Below are 18,122 nucleotides of genomic sequence, written 5' to 3' on the forward strand. Positions count from 1 at the left end.
CACCTCAGATTGGGAGATGCGCGTATCAAAAAGCGAACCGCTGCCAGATGGCATATGGATATTATTCCCCGTTACGATATATTATAACGGGGTCCCCTGAGCTGAACTGTGCAGTATGTGGCTGGTGTGTACTTGGCATCGATCATGATTTAAAATTTTAAGGAAGTGTGATTGTCAAAGGGGGGGGACGCCGTGGAGGAAGAGGCGCAATGATGAAGCCGCCTAATGTGTTTGCGAAGCGTCACTTCAGGACGCAGCACCTCGCTTTAACAGCGCCGATATAAACCAGCGTTTGGTGCGATGAATCTGTGACAGCGATCAGCCGCTGGCTCCCCGACAGGAGACGGAGCGGCGAGCGCGCGTGTGTGTATATATGTGTGTGTGTGTGTTTGTGTGTATTCCTGGTATTCCTTGTATGGAAACTAGTGCGGGACCGAGGGGATAGAGGGGGGGATCGATGAACCTGGTGTCACAGGGAGCTTGCAGCAGCGTACCGGGAGCTCAGGACACTGGAGATCACCGGCGCCCTACACAATCCCACAACAAATCTCGACCCAAGAGAGAGAGAGAAAAAAAAACAAAAACAAAACTAAGCTGTTTTGGAGATGGAACCGGGGCTGATGGCGGCGCTTCAGATCTGTTGCTAATGTTATAGTTTGAGATTGTCATTATTTTTCGCTCTTGCTGGAACCTTCTTCCCCTCTCTCCCAGCTCTCGTCTGCCTGAAATTAACTTGGAAAGATTTTGCCATTTTGGGGAAGGGGGCATTTATTTATCTTCCCCCGCACTTTGTGAGATACATTCACGGTGGAAGATGGCTGCTTGCAGGAGCTCGGTCGGTCTAATAGCAGTTATACAGTTGTGCCTGATGCTATCTTGTACATCGCAAGAAAGCTTTCCTCCAGCGAACGAGTAAGTAACAAAAAAAAAGCGGTACGCTGCCTGTCCTTGTAACTCTGTGTGATGCCCGCTGTCTCCGGCGCTTGCCTTAACGGTTGTTGCAATGATCTTTACGGGAACTCACTGTGATTTAAGAAAAACGAGGAGGGAAGGAAGTCTTGGGATGCATTTGCAATCTGGTCACCAGATCAGTGACCTGGAGATAGTCAATACGTTTAGAGAAACGCCCTTCATTTGGTTGACCTGTGTGTACGCACAAAATATAGAGAGTGTCCATACCCTTCATTGACCAGTTAACGCCAGCCACTCAAAAGTTTAAAGCCGCTACGAAATTAATATTTAATTTAAAATGCTGTGTGATTTGGAAGGAGCTGCCATGTTTCATGGAGGGTTGGCTTTGTACTTCAGAATTTAAAAATAAAATTCATGTTGAAAGAAACTTGTTGCAAAAGTTGAGAACGGTAGATCGATGGGAGTAAGGCTTGCCGTAGCTGGTGTCGTTGGGGCTGACGCCGGCTGCTCTCATTGATGGACTCTTGGCATTCTGTGTGGATCAGTGTTTGGCACAGTTTCTTTTGTTGGTAAACAAAAGGTACAATTAGCCCACTATGCTGAAGTGCATCGTTACATCACTTCATGTGAGCGCAGTGAGAAGAACGTTCACTCACTCCCTCCTCTTCCTTGTCCCTACATAGAAAGTTACTTTCTCACAAAGAATCCAGCAGACCCCATATGTCCAGAGGTCCATAAATGTGTAAGTAGCCAGGATTATAGGGACAAGAGGGAATGGTCTTTAATATTTGGTAAAGATGAGACAGTGACCAGTATTACCTCTTCCTCTCTTAAAAATAAGTTTTAATCATTAAGGCAACACAGTTAGCCTCACTGAAGGAAGAAACAGGGGAAGAAGTGTTGAGGGATTAGCTTGCTGTCAGGTAGAGCACACTTGTGCTTGGATGGTATTGTATGGCAGGCCCATGTTAGTTTTGAAATAAAACAGCAGGCAAGTTCCAATCCGGAATGTGACATTATTTTCATTTCAATGGAAGACCCAGCAGGGTCCTTTAAATAGAGCAATCCCTTTGCCGTAGGGCTGTGAGGGAGGTTGTTTTGCAAGCACGTGCAGTTGCTAGTAAAATCATCTGATTGGTAACAAAATATAGCAAGTGTTTTAGGTCCTTAACCAAATGCTTTGGTTAAGAACATACCCTACCCTGCAGTACATTGTTGTGCTCTCTAAGAAATTTGGGCCTGTTTGTGTGCTCCAGATAGGTAGCATTTATTAAAGCAGCTTTTTTATATACTGCTGGCAAAGTGAATCTGTAGAGGCAAAACCCCTGGATTGGAATGATAGCTTGGTGCCAGTTAGCTTGATATGGGTTTGTCTGGAACAGAATGTATTTTACATTGGAGAAACATTATGACAAACTTGCCAGGGTTCTGCTTATGACACACAGGGAGTTGGAGTAAATTCTGGTGCTTGGATCTATTTCTAGGGTTGAAATAAAAGTACACATTTGCCTTCCTGGTGTTTATCTTCATTATGTTGTACCATTCGATCCGGCATGTGAAAATTTAATTCCAGCTTCCCCTTCCCCCCGCCCAGTATCCTGATTTTAAAGAAATGAGTCCATTGCTCTTCATCTCCGTGATTGGTCCATGGAGATGGGTGGTGATCCCGTTCCCAGAGGGTCACAATAAGCCACTAGGAGGTGTGTGAGAGCAGCACTCCAGGTCTCAGCCTCGAGGTTGTGCCTAGAAAGTAGTTACGCGGCTCTAATTTGCCGGCATCTTCTCTTGACCATTAGTTCTGTATTTTGTAGGAAAGCCGCAGGGTAAATACCATGCAGGTTTTGACCCTGTAGGAACGAGGCCGAAAGAATCTCAGTGGCAGCAGGGAGATCGGTTGAAGAACCTGAACAGAGCAAATTGTGGTGCCTGTCTGGCCAACTGGTACTGGATTTGGCATGCAGTCCTAGTGCTGGCACATAGCTTGGATTTAGAGATGCAAGGTCCCTAATGGCTCTGAGACAGATGGGCCTGGGATCTGAGGACAGGCAGCTTCCAGTTTGGTAGGAGCCTCAGTGGAACTTGGGTCAGAGTAATTTTATGGCAATTATTTCAGACTGAAGATGTGTGGGAAAAGGACTAGTTTCTTTACATACAACTGTATTTTTTAAAAATTAAGTATTGGGGGTTAACTTCAATGATAGCTGCTGGCCATATGCTGTGGTCAGATTTCCCCAGTCTTTGGCTTGTTACTTGAAAGATCATGTCTCCATTAACCTTTGTACTTTGGTGGTGCGAGGTTGTAGCTAGCCTTGTACTCACAGACGCTGGAATTTCAGTGCTTGTGGGAATGGGGCCATCTTCCAGTCACTGTTAATCTGCACTGGTATATTTTTATATCTTTTAGCTAGTGCGTGTGCTCAGATTTATATTTTAGGAAGAATTTGCCTGCCGTATCTGAGTTGCCTAAATAAAGAAATAGAGTAGTTATCAGCTGTTCTAGCCATCAGTGGCAATGTCCAGAACGTCAGCATTAACTCTTTAAATACCAGAACAACACAGTGTTTTATCTCACTTGGAGTGCACTGGCGTCAAGTCTTTTTTCTCTGTGTCAGGAGATTCTGGACCGAGTCCCACTACAGAAACATGAACGCATAAGATTTAGTGTACACTCTAATCCAGGCCTGAAAAAGTATTATTTTTAGGATGCGATGCTGAACCCAAGCTCTCGAATATGTACGTGAAGGACCCCGGAGCAATACGATGGAAAAATGCAGCAGAATTATCCTCGGAGTCCTGGACAATATTTAGTCAACATTATTAAGAGACAATTCACTGTATGGAAATTAGATGCAATTCTATGTTTACAACAATTTCTGATTTTCGGAAATGTGTTATTGGCTGCTTAGCAGTTTAGAGTATCTTGAAAAGAGTGTGGGAGATGTCATTCAAAGCAGTTTTCTCATTCTGCATTTGATCAATGTAAGATCTGCAAAGATAATTAACCTCTTTCTTCCCTTATTACTTAAACATTAACCAAAACTTGTAACGTGTGTTAGCTTTTGCATCACCGCAAATACTTTGATATCAATGTACCAGAGTTGGAAGTAGAGAAAATGCCTGAATTAAAATATAAAAAAGAAATGCAGTGTTGCCTATAAATTACCACAGATCAATACATAAAGAAGACTTGAAAATAATTTAAAGTTATAAATAGAAGGTCAATTATGAAATGAAATAGATGAAAAGTTATAATTCTGTGTACTTCAAAACTGGAAGCACGATCAAAAGACTTTTAAAGCTTTGTTAATACTGGTGATAAATGTTTTCAAACTTTTGTAACATTATAGCAATTCTTAAGATCTGCTTTGATGTAGCATGGTTGCTAAGAAAAATTGTGTTTAGAATTAAAATGAAATAAAATCAGATATAAAATATTGCTGCTCAAAAATGAAAAATTCAAGTTAATCCCAAATTCAGCAAGACAGTAAAATGTACTACATTAAAGTTCTCCAACCCTGCATTCCTCTGAGATTCCTCAACTCACTATGTCTGTCTTTTATCACATCCTATGTTTTGTCATGCCTTCAGACGCCAAGGCCCTGAACTTTGTTATTTTTATGTCCAGACGTCCTTCCCATGCTTCTTTCTACTTTATCTCTTTGATTCAGCTTTTGACTTTTTATCTCGTGTCTTAGCGTCAAATTTTGCCTCACAGCGTTCTCTGAACCACCGTGATGTTAAAGGCTGTAGTCAAGTTTAAATTTTTGTTGTGGCTACAGATAAATAGCATGACAATTGGTTTGTTGTAACACTGTTGAACAGCAACATGCACATTGACAGGATTGTCAAACGTAGGAGTGTCGTACAGGATTGCCCAGCGTATCTTAAAATATAAACACAAGGAAGTCTGCATATGCTGAAAATCCAAAGCAACGAAATGCCAGTGGATCTCAGCAAGTCAGGCAGCATTTATGGAAATAAATAAACAATGAGTCCTGAGAAAGGGTCTCGGCCCGAAAAGTCAGCTGTTTATTCACTTCTGTAGATGTTGCCTGACCTGCTGAGGTCCTCCTGACATTTTGAGTGTCTATCTTAAAATATCTTAGTTTTTTTATGGCTTTTTTAGTACAGTAACTAATTTTAAAACTGTATTTCATACTGAGAGCAAATATTTATATAGTTTAATTCGGGTTCACTGTCACTGAGATATTCCTTCCAGTGATTGTAGTGAGACAGCCTACCTTGAATTAAATATTGGCCATTATCCTCTCAGCCTACTTCCTTCAAATGCTCCATTCTGTTTTCCCAGGTATCGCTGTCCCGAGTGTACTGTGTTGTCACCCTCCATACCAGTGCTTTCTATGTCCTTTCCCCTCAGTTAATGACTCCTGCTGTCTTTGTTGACTGGGACTTTTGTCTGCGCCTATTCCATTTTCTGCTCATGCATTCTCATTGCACTTCTCCTTCCGAGAGAAAGCTATAAATATCGATGCCAATTACCAATAAAAGGTGCTGTTAGTGGGCACCGTGACAGCAAGAGGAGAAATGACAGCAGGCATCGTCTGAATATCACAGCTGCACTATAGGTGGGTGCTTGTGACCCAACTTGAGAAATCAGGATCACAGGGATAGGGGCAGGAGGGAGATGGCAGGGCTGCTCTCATGTAGGGCAGAAGAGTGAAGTATATTCCTTCCAATAAAGTACAAGATATATGAAATGCCGTTCAAGAAAGATCTTGTTTTCAAAAAATAAACATTGGGATCAAAATTGGGGCAATGTGGTTAGCGCAATGTTATTACAGATTGGAGCATCAGAGATTGGAGTTCAATTCTGGCACCGTCTGTAAGGAACTTGTGCATTCATCCCGTGACCACGTAGTTTTCCTCCGGGTGCTCCGATTTCCTCCCACAGTTCAAAGATGTACTGGTTAGTAGGTTAATTGGTCATTGTAAATTGTCTTGTGATTAGACTAGAGTTAAATCCGTGGCTTGCTTGGCTGCACAGCTTGTTTGACCCATTTCTCACTGTATCTCTAAATAAATTTTGGTTCAGGAATATGTGAGAAATGTATGAATATAACCAGTAATTAGGGATCATATGATCAATGTTGGATGTATGGCACATGTAGTGAGACTTTGGTTAGTTTGTCCATGAAATCCCATTGCGTGGGTTGAAGAATCTGGTTGTACATTTGTTCAGCTTCTCAAAATTTGTTTCATAACATTCACCGGTGTGCTTCAACTTTCACAGACATTTTTGCAGCTACCAGAAAGCTAACAAAACCCGTGCAGTTCTTTCACAAAAGCAAACAATTTAAAAAGTACAGTGCATTGAAAAAATATTCAGCCCTCACAACTATTTTCTCAATTTCTAAATTAAAAAAAAAATTGAAGTAGAATTTTTTGCTAATCTGCAAAACATCATGTCATATCAAAAGAAAATTCCAAAATCTGTCAACAGTTTACAAAAAATCAACTAAAATTGTGAGGCTGAAAAAGTACTCATCCCTTTGTAATACTATGCTTAACTTTCCTCAGGTGCAATTCTGTATATTACCTTCCCAACTCACCCAATTTGTTGATGTAGAAAATTAGAGGATCACCTGTTCTCATTGAATTCATGAGAGTAAACAGTCCCTCTCTGTAAGGTCCAATAGTGTGGTCAGTTTTCAGCATACCAAGCCATGAAGTAAAAAGAGCTTTCAAAGCAAGTCAAGGAAATGAAAATAGAGAAGCACAAACTAGACCATCTCAAGGGCACTAAACATACTTTAGAGCTCAGTGCAGCCCTTCATGAAAAAGTGGAAAAATAATGAAACCACAGCAACACTACCTAAGTATGGCGGCCCCTCCAAACTTAGCCGCTTGGAAGAATGGCACTTGTAAGAGAGGCTACTATGTCGCCAACAGTCACTCTGAGTGAACTGCAGAAGTCAGTGGCTTCAGCTGGAGATGAAGTTCACAGCTCCATAATCTCTAAGGCCTTGCAGTAAAAGGGTATTTAAGGAAGAGTGGCAAGATGATCCCTTGCAAAAGAAAATATATTCTTTGTAAAGTGGCATTTAGAAGCTACTTTAAAGATGCGGAAGATGGTTCGAATGAGACTAAAATGGAAGTTTTTGGCCTCAACACTAAGCGGTATGTGTGACGAAAAGCTAATACTGTGCATCAGCCCCATAACACTATCCCTTCTGTAAAGTGTGGTGAAGGTAGCATCATGCATTGCGGATGCTTTTCAGCAGAAGGGACTGGAAATCTGGTCAGGATTGATGGGGATATGAACGCTGCTAAGTACAGAGATCCTGGATAGAAACCTGCTCGCCTCTGCTGGAAAGCTTAAACTGGGGAGAAAGTTTGTCTTTCAGGAGGACGACGACCCAAAGCGCGCTACCAGAGCAACAGTGGAGGGGTTTCAAATGAAGAATATTGATGTTCTTGAGTGGCAGTCAGAGTCTGGATTAATCAGACCTGATTAATCACTCTGGCAAGACCTGAAGACGGCTGTCCACTGCTGCTCCCCAACTCACCTGACACAGCAATGAGGATTGGGAAAGTCTTGCACCGTCACATTGTACAAAGCTAATAGAGACTTATCCTAAAATACTTCTGGCTGTAACTTCTGCGAGAAATGATTCAACTGAGTACTGAGCAAAGGGGGATGAATACTTTTGAACTGCTGACATTTCAATTTTTTGAACTTTTAGTTTTTCATGTTTTACAATTTTTCTGCTTGTTTGGGCTCTACTATGAAAGAAGGAGCACGTGATTCACAAATAAAAATTCTCAGTTAAATTGATCAAAATCCCTGGTTCTAATAATCATTAACGTGAACAAAGGGTTGGGGGCTGAATAGTTTTTCAAGGCACTGTACATGGCCATGTGTTGTACTGAAAGTACAACAGACTAGTGAGACTTCAGTTGAGATACTGTATAGTCAGTTCTTCAGTACACGTACCGTCAGACTCATGGGGATTCTCCTGCCACAGCTCTAGAGGTAGTGGATACTTTGGTTGAGAGGTTGTAAAACAACCCAGCTTCTAGAATTGTTCCAACAGTTTAGAAAACAGTAAATATATATCTGGTGTTCATATGGTATTCAAAAGAGATTTATTTGTCATCTGTAGATCAAAAAAATGCAGAGATTCATCATTTACCTCACTGCTTGTCAATGTCACGAGCTCTAACTGTAGATGTTTAGGATGTGGGGTGAAATCGGTGCAGTCAGAGGAAAGCCACGCTATCATGGGAAGAACGCACAAACACCTTACAGACGGCGGCGGGCATTGAACCTGGTGCTCAGAGATCACTGGCTCTGTAAAGTACTGAGCTAACTGCAAGCTACTGTGGCCAGTGGAGGGGAAAGATCTGTTTTGTGTTAGCTGTTAGGAAAATATTGGAGTATTCCGTATAATTACAGAAATGCAAACAGAGTATTCAAAAAAAAAATCACAGACTTTTATAAAAGAGAAGTTATGTTTGAAGATTATATTTAAAGTTTTATGTAGACCTACTATAAGTGATGGGGTAAACAAAGGAGTACCAACAGACATCATATACTTAAACCTTTCAAAGACATTGAGCAAGCCGTCATATAAAATCTGAGAGCTAATAGAGAAGATATATAACCCTGGATAGTTAACGGGTCGTAAAGAGTACAGAATAAATAAGTAATATTCAGGTAATTGTGTTCCTAGTGGGAAAGGCTGTGACGATGGTTATTTACTCTCACCATTAATGTCAGATCAGGTAATCAATTTTATCCATATTTATTGAAGATGAGTGCAAACCTTAGCTGTGAGAGGAATGCAGAGAAGTGGCGGAGGGTTGCAGTCCAGATAAGTGGGTGTGCAAGAATCTTGCAAGTGATTGTAATGCGAGCAATTGTATCATTATTCACTTTGGCAGGAGTGTAAAAAAGGTGAAAAACTTAGATATTGTTTCTTTTTGTACTTCTTTCAATTGAAAATTGTGTGTAACAGTCAGTTTGTCCCATTTCTTGCAGAAAAAAATGTTCAAATATTCTTCCGTGTTTGTGCATTGCATGCAGAAGATTTGAAGGGTACTGCAGATGTGCATTTCGTAATTACAGTGATTCTGTCTGATGTTAAATTGCATGGTCTCTTGAGTGGAGACTCTCTAATCCTTCTGTGCTCTGGAGCCCTCTTCACCCTCTGTCCATCCCAGCGTTCTGTTCTCTTTCTCTACAATGCCAGTCCTCCTGCCTCTGATTTGTATTCTTTCACGCTCGCAGTCCTCTACCCACAGTTCTTCACCTCATCATTCGTTCCTCCATCACTTTCTAACAATCGCTGTTAGTCCAGTGCACAGATTTTGGTGGCCACATTGACCTTTAGTTTTATGTTGTGTTTGCGTTCCAAAATCCTAGAATCAAGTTTTGGAAGTGGACTGCAAGTACACTTGCTTCTGTATTGAGCGTTTGCATTCCTACAGTAGAGGACGAATATCCTAGCCATTTTCCAGCCTCCAGCCCTACCAGTAACCTCATGAACCATCCTTCTCTCCTGTTGTATTTGCACTGTGAAATTATTTGATCTGTAATGTCTTCTGATTTTGATGGAAGACCTGATAGCAATTTGAAAAGTTCACATCATGCCACCTCTCCCCAGCCAGCCACTCTCCCCCTCACCAGGTCTCACCTATCACCTCTCTGCTTGTGCCTCCTCCCCCTATTCCCACTTTCTTTATTCTGGCTTTCATGCCCTTTCTTTCCAATCCTGATGAAAGGCCTCAACCCGAAACGTCGACTGTTTATTTTCCTCCATTGACAGTGCCTGACTTACCAAGTTCCTCCAGCATCGTGTGTGCATTGCTCTCTGTTTCTTTTTTTTTAAACACTCCCTAATGTGTTGAATACATCCAGCTTTATTTTGTTTCCTTTACATTTCTGCCTGGTCTGTATGTGATGCCCGTCGCATTCGACGATTTTGACTTTTAACTGCCCTTTGACCTGAGCAAGGAAGCCTTCCAGTTATTGTCAATGATTATAATCAGCTAATTGGCTGGCGGCTGTTTTCTCAGGTAGTCGAGGAAAGGCAGCGAACAAAAAGCAGATGATGGAAATCCAAAATAAAATCTCACACTTCTAGACAATATTCAGCGGTTAGACGGCACACGTGAAGAAAGACAGCGTCAGTATTTTGGATCAGTCACTCAACTTCACAATTATCCTGGTACTGCTAAAGACAGAATGAGTTTAAAGTTAAAAAAGGGCTGTGATCATCCTTTTACAATTGAGATGGGGAAGCTGCCTGCAGTATTATCTAATTTTTTTCCATAATCAAGGCTTGAAACTTAATACACTTCCTGATGACTGGTCATGATGGAAGTTGTCGTAGCTGTGAGCTCAAGAACCAGAAGTTGGAATATAATGCAGCTTTAAAGCCAAGGAGAAATTGGAGAGCTGGTGTTACAGTCCCACCCATTTGAAAATAGTGTTCAGTACAACATAGTAGCTTCAGATTGTATCACTTTCTGGTTATTGTAGAAGCTCAGTTCTAATTGGCATACAATTGGAAATAGTAACCTTCTCTGCCTGGATTTAAAGGTCCCAAATAAGGTTTTAATATCTGACCTTCAGAGTAGTTTTTCCCTTTTGGGTCCTTTTGTTCCTTTTCTAGTGGAACAGCATTTTTTGGTCCCAAACAAGAGAAAATCTGCAGATGCTGGAAATCCGAGTGACACGCACAAAATGCTGGAGGAACTCAGAAGACCAGGCAGCATCAATGGAAAAGAGTACGTTCAACATTTCGGCCAGGACTTTTTGGTCCACCAGCTCTGTCTAGGTTTCTGCCTTTGTAATAGTGTGTTCTTTCTTTGTGGCAGGTACCCTGTGAAGATTATGTCATGCAAAGTCAATAGATTCCATTGCTCAGAAATGAATCAGATTAGGGCATGTCACGAGGAGGGATCGTGCTGGCAGAACGTTAACATAGATGATTCAAGGGTTGGACATAATAAACAATAGCAAGATGCAATGTGAGATGACTGCACAAACATTTACATTATGCATATCATGTTGCTATGTTGTTCCCAATGGTCATATCAGTTTCAAGTGCACAACATCCAGGATGGTATTAACGCACAGCCAACCCATGAAACACTAAACCTGGGATCTTGATGTTGATATTATCAAATGTTGTTACTGCTTCCATGAATACTCTTTGCACACATGCTGAAATCAACCATTCAGATCTTTGAAGCATCTTGTGCCAAAGCAACGTGGTTAATCTGCTTCTTAACCATGCATCCACCTGTCTTACTTCCATAGCCTTTTGCATCCTTACTCAGTGAAAAGGAAACAACTTTGGTTTTCCATGGAACTAGCCTCATCGGATAGGGTTCAGATTTCCATTTACAATGCAAGGAAGTGGCTTAGCTCTAATATGTCCCCTTGACATTAAACCCCTACTTTTACTTTTCCCTCTAATAGGTCAGTTCAAGATCATACCTTAATCCATGGTACTCCAGGGAATTCAAGACTAGTATCACAATATTGTAACACTAGCCTGATCCAAATTAAATGTTGAAGGACAATTCCTGTGAAAGACAGCTAACATTGAAAATAACATTAATGACTTCCACAGAAGTCTAATTGGTTGACATCATGAAGTCTTTCCAGTACCTAAAAGCACAAGCCATGGGCATGATGGAGTGCTTAAAATGCTTTGATATCCGAGTTCGAACAGCACCGAATAAGCTGGACACCATCCAGGGCAAAGCATTCTGCAAAATGGACACCAAATCCACCCTTCATTCCCTTCACCACTGGTATATCATGTATTTTGTAAGTGGGAGAAAGTGTACCATTTACAAAATGCACTGCAGTTATTTGTTTCAGCTTCCCAGACCAACCAAACAAACCCACGTCCTCTACCATCAAGAAGTAAGGGCACTAGATACATGGAAACAATGTCTCCTGCATGTCATCATCATGATTTGGAACTGGAGTGATGTCATCAGTGGTACTGCCATCATCATTAGGTTTTGATCCAATCAAGGATCAACTTTAATCACCGTATACATTTGCAGTATATATATATATATATATAAGGAATTTGCTGTGGTGTGTTGGTACAACATACAGCAAAAAAAAACAACATGCGACAATTGTAAAGAATAAGGAGTAGCAGTATATAAAAATAATGTTAGAATTACAGAGTATTTTGTGATTACTTCTCCAGAAGAACTGTAGCAATTTAAGAGGGCTGTTCCTCAGCACCTTCTCAAGGACAGTTAAAAATGAGCAATGAATACCAGCCTTGCAAATGACATCCATGTCCTGAAACATCAATAAAAGAAAAGCAAGTCAAATACTTGCTTACACAACACATTAATACAAAGAACTGTTAAATTTTCAGTCACTTATTTATAGGCAAGTTACTGTGCAAATTAATGGTATAACTTAATCAATTTTCTCCATATCTGTATGATCCTTGGATTTTTGTACATGATCATCATGATTGGTAGAAACAATTCTTGAGTTATGGTAGGTTTTACATTGATCTGTTGGCATGCTTCTTTGTCCTCTAAATGGATTAACTGTGTCGTTATTTTCTGCTGTCTCCAGTCAATTCATTTCTTTTTTGAATCACAATTACTACACTCAGATAGAATTTCAAATCTTGCAAGATAAACAATTCTGAAAACCTCGCATTCAGAATGTTCTGAATAGGATCACTCCCTTTTACAAATATTCCTCGTTACTATTGATTTCTGTTTTGTTTCGTGGCGGTGAAAGTTATGCAGACCTCCAGCAGGTCAGCCCGCTGTGTGGGTTCCAGCTGGGAGGAAGACAGGTTGAGAATTGTTAAAGATATCCCAAGATTAACATTTCAATCATTTCTGAATAAGAACCGACTCCTGCTAACAGACCCAGCTTCACTGGCCCAGTGTTATTCCATGTATGAATCTTGGCAATGCCATATCAGCATTCTACTGTAGGAACTGCAGCTGAGTGACTGTTAGAGCTGGTATTTAAAAGTAAGACTTTTGATCCATGACTTTAGAATAATTTTGCAGGGTCTTCAGGGACCTCCTAATATGACAGTTTGAATGTCATAAAACAGTGATTTATTATAATGGGATTAGGCTCACAGGAGCTGATATTGCCAGTAATATTCCAAACGCAGATTCTTTGCTTGGAATTGTGCATAATCTCAGAAAACCTTTGTGTTTCCTGAACTTTGTGAGGGTTTGAATACAAATGTTTGTTTGGGGGTTGAGTTGTTATCCTAAATATGTCAAGGCCCAAAAGGAGAATGCTGGCCCATTTGTCTGTGCTGCGTCTCTGCTGTTTCCAGTCGTCCTGTTTCACTGAACCTGTAATTTTTCTCAGGTTTGTGACTGATTCGGTTCTGGAGTGCAGGAAGTTGCATCTGGAAGTGCGAGTTTTTGAGTCTAATGTGCAGAAGCTGAGGAGGATTGAATAATTTATACCCAATTATAAATGTAATGAATTAATCAACCCGGTGGTGGGAGGGTCAGCAGATGCTGCACATAAATGGTAAGAAATAAGGTAATTTTTTTAGCCGGTGTACAACCACACGGATTCCTGCTCTCTGACGTTGTGGTAAAGCACTGCTGCCACATTCATGTGAAAAGGTACCGCAGTTAACACAAGTTCCTGGGCAAACGGAAGGATGTCTCTGTGATTTATACCACAACTACAACTGTAGCAGACAGTGATAAATTAAAATTCATTATTTCATTGACTTTCAGAAAGCATTAAAACAACCTTCAATTATAAGGATATTTTTTAAAAATTAAAAAAAAGTTCCTTGACTCTTGACGTTTTAAATCCATTTGCGACGTGATTGAAGGGAGTTTAACGTGACCAGGTTATATTTACAGATGCAGCATGGTTACAGTCACCTGTGACCCAGCACATCCATGCCGCCCACTTACACTCTTGTGGCCAATTAACCTACTAACACATATGTCCCTGGACTGTGGGAGGGAATGAGAGCACCCAAAGGAAATCCACGTAGTCACAGGGAGAATGTACAAACTCCTTAAAGATAATGGCGGGGAATTAAAATGCAGTGACATATTGGACTTAACTTTGTAGACTATGAAGAGATTTGGATAAGTGTCTCTGATCATTTTGTTTATTGTGTGGAAAATATCAAATAGAAAAGCACAATTCTTTAAAATACTGTTTGGCATGGTGTATAGATTTTGGCTTTCTCTTTGAAAAGAGCAGTCCGTTTTCAATTTATGAAGACACCTGTAATTAATGAATTAATATTGTATAATTCTCAGCTAAGGTCCTCATTAATTCTACAATTCTTGGCTTTCTGTTCTCTTCCTCTGGCTTTGTGAGTTCTATTCTGTGACTTCTAAAAGGAGACAAAGTTTGTCTTCTTTCACGAGGACTTATCGATCAGTTTTCACTTTGCCTCCTTTGATGTCACGTGAGGCTGTGCCTTCATGGCCAGACCTATTATATCAGAATCAGGTTTAAGATGACTGGCGTATGTGGTGTCGTTTGTTGTTTTTGTGGCAGAAGTACAATGCAATACACAATATTAAAAAAACTGAATTACAGTATATATAATAATTAAATTAAATAAATAGTGCAAAAAAAGTAATGAGGTAGTGTTCAATGTCCATTTAGAAATCGGATGTCAGAGGAGAAGAAACTGTTCCTGAATCATTGAATGAAAGCAATCCAAGCCTTTAGTGATTTTTTTTGCTGAGTATTTCGGACTTTCCTGCTAGGGGTTATATCCGTTCATTGGGATCAAGTCAAGCCTTGGGCTGAGGTGACTGTGAAGGCATCTTAGATGCTGATAAACTCATTTTTCACTCTACCCTGGGCTTGTCTTACTTCGTTGACCTGGGTTTTAACTGACCCGCTGTGAGGTGAGTTCATTTGCATTATTGTTCTCCTGGAAGGGTGATCTCATGATTTAAATAGCAGTGTTATTTGCCCATTTTGTATTACCAATGCATTGTTTTGTGGGAATGAAATAACTTGGAAGCAAATACCATCCTAGGCCAGGGTGATCCAAGATATTCATGGTACATCGAGTACTTTCAGTTGTTTTAGTGTCACAGTGTGACAGAAAGGTCACAGCATAAAAGGAGGCCATTCACCTCAACAGCAGCACTTAGTAGCCACTGAATGGATGTTCATGGTTTTCTGCTATATCTCATCGAATGCAAGTTTTGACGTGTTGTGCATTCGGACATGTTCTTCTGCACACTGCTATTGCAATGCATGGTTACTTGAGTTACCATCGCCTTCCTGTCAGCTTGAACCAGTTTGGCCATTCTCCTCTGACCTTTCTCATTAACAAGGCATCTTTGCCAAACAGAAGCTTTCACACAGTGGATGATGTTTTTTGCTTTTTGCACCATTCTCCGTAAACTCGTGAAACTGTTGTGCGTGAAAATCCCAGGAGATCAGCGGTTTCTGAGATACTCAAACCACCCCGTAAGGCACCAATAGTCATTCCATAGTCAAAGTCACTTAGGTCACTTTTCTTCCCCGTTCTGATGTTTGGTTTGAATAACAACTGAACCTCTTGACCATGTCTGCATACTCTAATGTACTGAGTTGCTGCCACATGATTGGCTAATTAGATATTCACATTAACCAGCAGGAGTACAGGTGTACCTAATAAATTAGCCACTAAGTGTTTATATGAGCTCAACATTAGAGTAATCTGTTTGGTCCTATTCTGATGCCCTTTCCCAATAAATTTGTACTTTCTTTCAAATACTTTCCCACTTCCTTTATGAACGCTATTTATTTATACAAACTGCTATAAGCAGCATCTGGGCCCCAGAGGGGGACTGTACTGGCTTCCTTCCTGTTTACCCTGTATACCTTGGACTTTAGCTACAACACCAAGGCATGTCATCTGCAGAAATTCTCTGATGACGCAGCAATAGTTGGGTGTATAAAGGGAGGGTGGGGGGATGAATACAGGGCCCTAATGGAGGACTTTTTCCAAATGGTGCAAGCTGAATCATCTACAGCTCAACATCAGAAGGATGGTGATGGACATTAGGAAGACTAAGTCTGCACTGTTCCCGTTACTATTGATGGTGAGGATGTGAGTGTGGTAAGAACTTACAAGTACCTGGGGGTACACCTGGATGACAAACTTGAGTGAAGTACCAACACAGAGGCTGTGTACAAGAAGGGCTAGAGTCGCCTCTACTTCCTGAGTAGACTGAGGTCCTTTGGAGTATGCAGGCCTCTCCTTCACACGTTCTACCAGTCTGTCGTCACCAGTACAATCTTCAAAGTGGTGGTGTGCTGGGGCAATGGCATCAACACGGGTGATGCCAACAGGCTCAATAAAGTGATTAGAAAGGCTGGCCCTGTTATAGGGAGTCAAACTGGACACACTGGAGGCTGTGATAGAACAAAGGACCCTGCAGAAAATCCTGGCAGTTCTGGAGAATGTCACCCTCTGCATGCCACCTTGGTTGAACAGAGAAGCACTTTCAGTAATAAACCAAGACACTGCACTGCTCCAAAGAGTGCTAAATGAAGTCATTCTTATCCTGGCTGCTAGGCTTTATAATGAGTCAACCTACAGCTGGGGAAGTGATGACCCCCCCCCCCCCCCCCCATTAGACTTCTAATAATTTGTATATCTGTGCATTTGTAATGCTGCTGTGACACTGTAATTTGCTTTGGGATCAGTAAAGTATTTATCTATCTATATCACACTTTTAAGAGTTGTGGTCTCTAGTTTATATTTCCTGTTCTTGTTCTTCCCATTGAAATGTTGCAGCTCAAGCCTATCTCTGTGTGAAGTTTCACGTAACACATATCTGCCAGCTTATATCTGTCTGAGTCCACTTCAGATTGACTCACAGTTCACAGGGCTTCCAACTTTTGCGACATTCTCAAATTTAGAAATTGTGCAACCAGCTCTAAGTTGCTGCATCCGGTGATTTTATGATCCAGAGGTTCTTTGGAAGTAGGGAATGAGGCATAAAAACATGGTGGTTGTGGCTGTTTATTGAGTGTAATTGGAACGAAGAATGACACAAAGACCAAGAACAAAGAAGTTGTTATTATTCCATCATAACAATAATCTATGAAATAGTCAGGTTCAAGTGGCCTGACAGCAGCTGTAGAAAAATAAAGAAGCTTTCAGAAGCAATACAGAATCAGCTGTATTGCAATTGCTAGAAAATTCACTGAACAATTACAGGCATAGAGAAGATTTTGCATATAAAAATGCAAAGCTAGCAAGGGAAAATTAAACTACAAAAAAAGTAACAATTTTGCACTCTAACCCAACAAAGCCATTAATATGGATTAGGAAAAGCAGTCGTTCCCGGGACCAACCCCTGGAGGTTCTACTTTACACTTCCCTCCAGTACAAAAATCATCTGTTTATTTTCTTATGCTAAGCCAATTTTCTACTTTTCTTCAGCCTTGTTTATTCCATGGTCATCAATTTTGATGACAAGCTTATTATGTGGCACTTTGTCAAATGTGCCTCGAAAGTCCACATACATCAAAACAACTGCATTTCCTTCATTGTTGATGAGAAGGATCCCCAGAATAAAAGGGTTAATGGATGAGGAGTGTTTGATGGGTCTGGACCTCACTGGAGTTTAGAAAAATGAGGTGGTGGGGGGGAGGAATCTCATTCAAACCTATTAAAAATTGAAAAGCCTAGACAGAGTAGACATGGAGAGAATTTTTCCAATAGTGGGAGAGTCTAGGACAAAAGGGCACAGTCTGAGAATAGAAGAACGTCCCTTTGAAACAGAGATAAGGAGGAATTTCTTTAGCTAGAGGGTGGTGAATCTGTGGAATTCATTGCAATAGATGACTGTGGAGACCAAGTCATTGGGTATATTTAAAGCAAAGGATGATGGGTCCTTGATTAGAAAAAGCATCAAAAATTATGAGGAGAGTGCAGGAGAATAGGGTTGATCGTGGTGAATGACTCAATAGGCTGAATGGCCTCATTCTGTTCCTATGTATTATGGTTTTATTATCCTTTCTATTTTTTCACCATTGAACTTCAGCAAATTAGTTATACATGATATGACTTTGACAAATCCATGCTAATCAATCCTCATTTGTCCAGGTACCTTCTAGTTCTGTTCCTGATTGTCTTTACTAAATTTATCCCAGTACCAAGGTGAAACTGGGGAAAAAGCATTAACCTTTTCTGACATAATAATTATTCATATATTAATGAACTTCA

The 18,122-nt window shown here is 40.7% G+C and overlaps 1 protein-coding gene across 5 annotated transcripts in view; it reads left to right on the top strand.

The window, feature by feature from the left end:
* The first annotated feature begins 274 nt into the window (after window positions 1–274).
* Window positions 275–18,122, top strand: part of LOC140738775 (voltage-dependent calcium channel subunit alpha-2/delta-1-like) — a 715,977-nt gene continuing 698,129 nt past the window's right edge. For 4 of the 5 annotated variants that reach the window (XM_073066574.1, XM_073066575.1, XM_073066576.1 and 1 more), the window contains exon 1: window positions 275–912. In XM_073066574.1, the coding sequence (XP_072922675.1) occupies window positions 815–912 (98 nt within the window). In that variant the 5' untranslated portion in view covers window positions 275–814. The remainder of the gene's footprint in view (window positions 913–18,122) is intronic. The other variant, XM_073066577.1, reaches the window with a different exon arrangement.

Source organism: Hemitrygon akajei, chromosome 14 (assembly GCF_048418815.1).
Source record: "Hemitrygon akajei chromosome 14, sHemAka1.3, whole genome shotgun sequence".
Taxonomy (NCBI): domain Eukaryota; kingdom Metazoa; phylum Chordata; class Chondrichthyes; order Myliobatiformes; family Dasyatidae; genus Hemitrygon; species Hemitrygon akajei.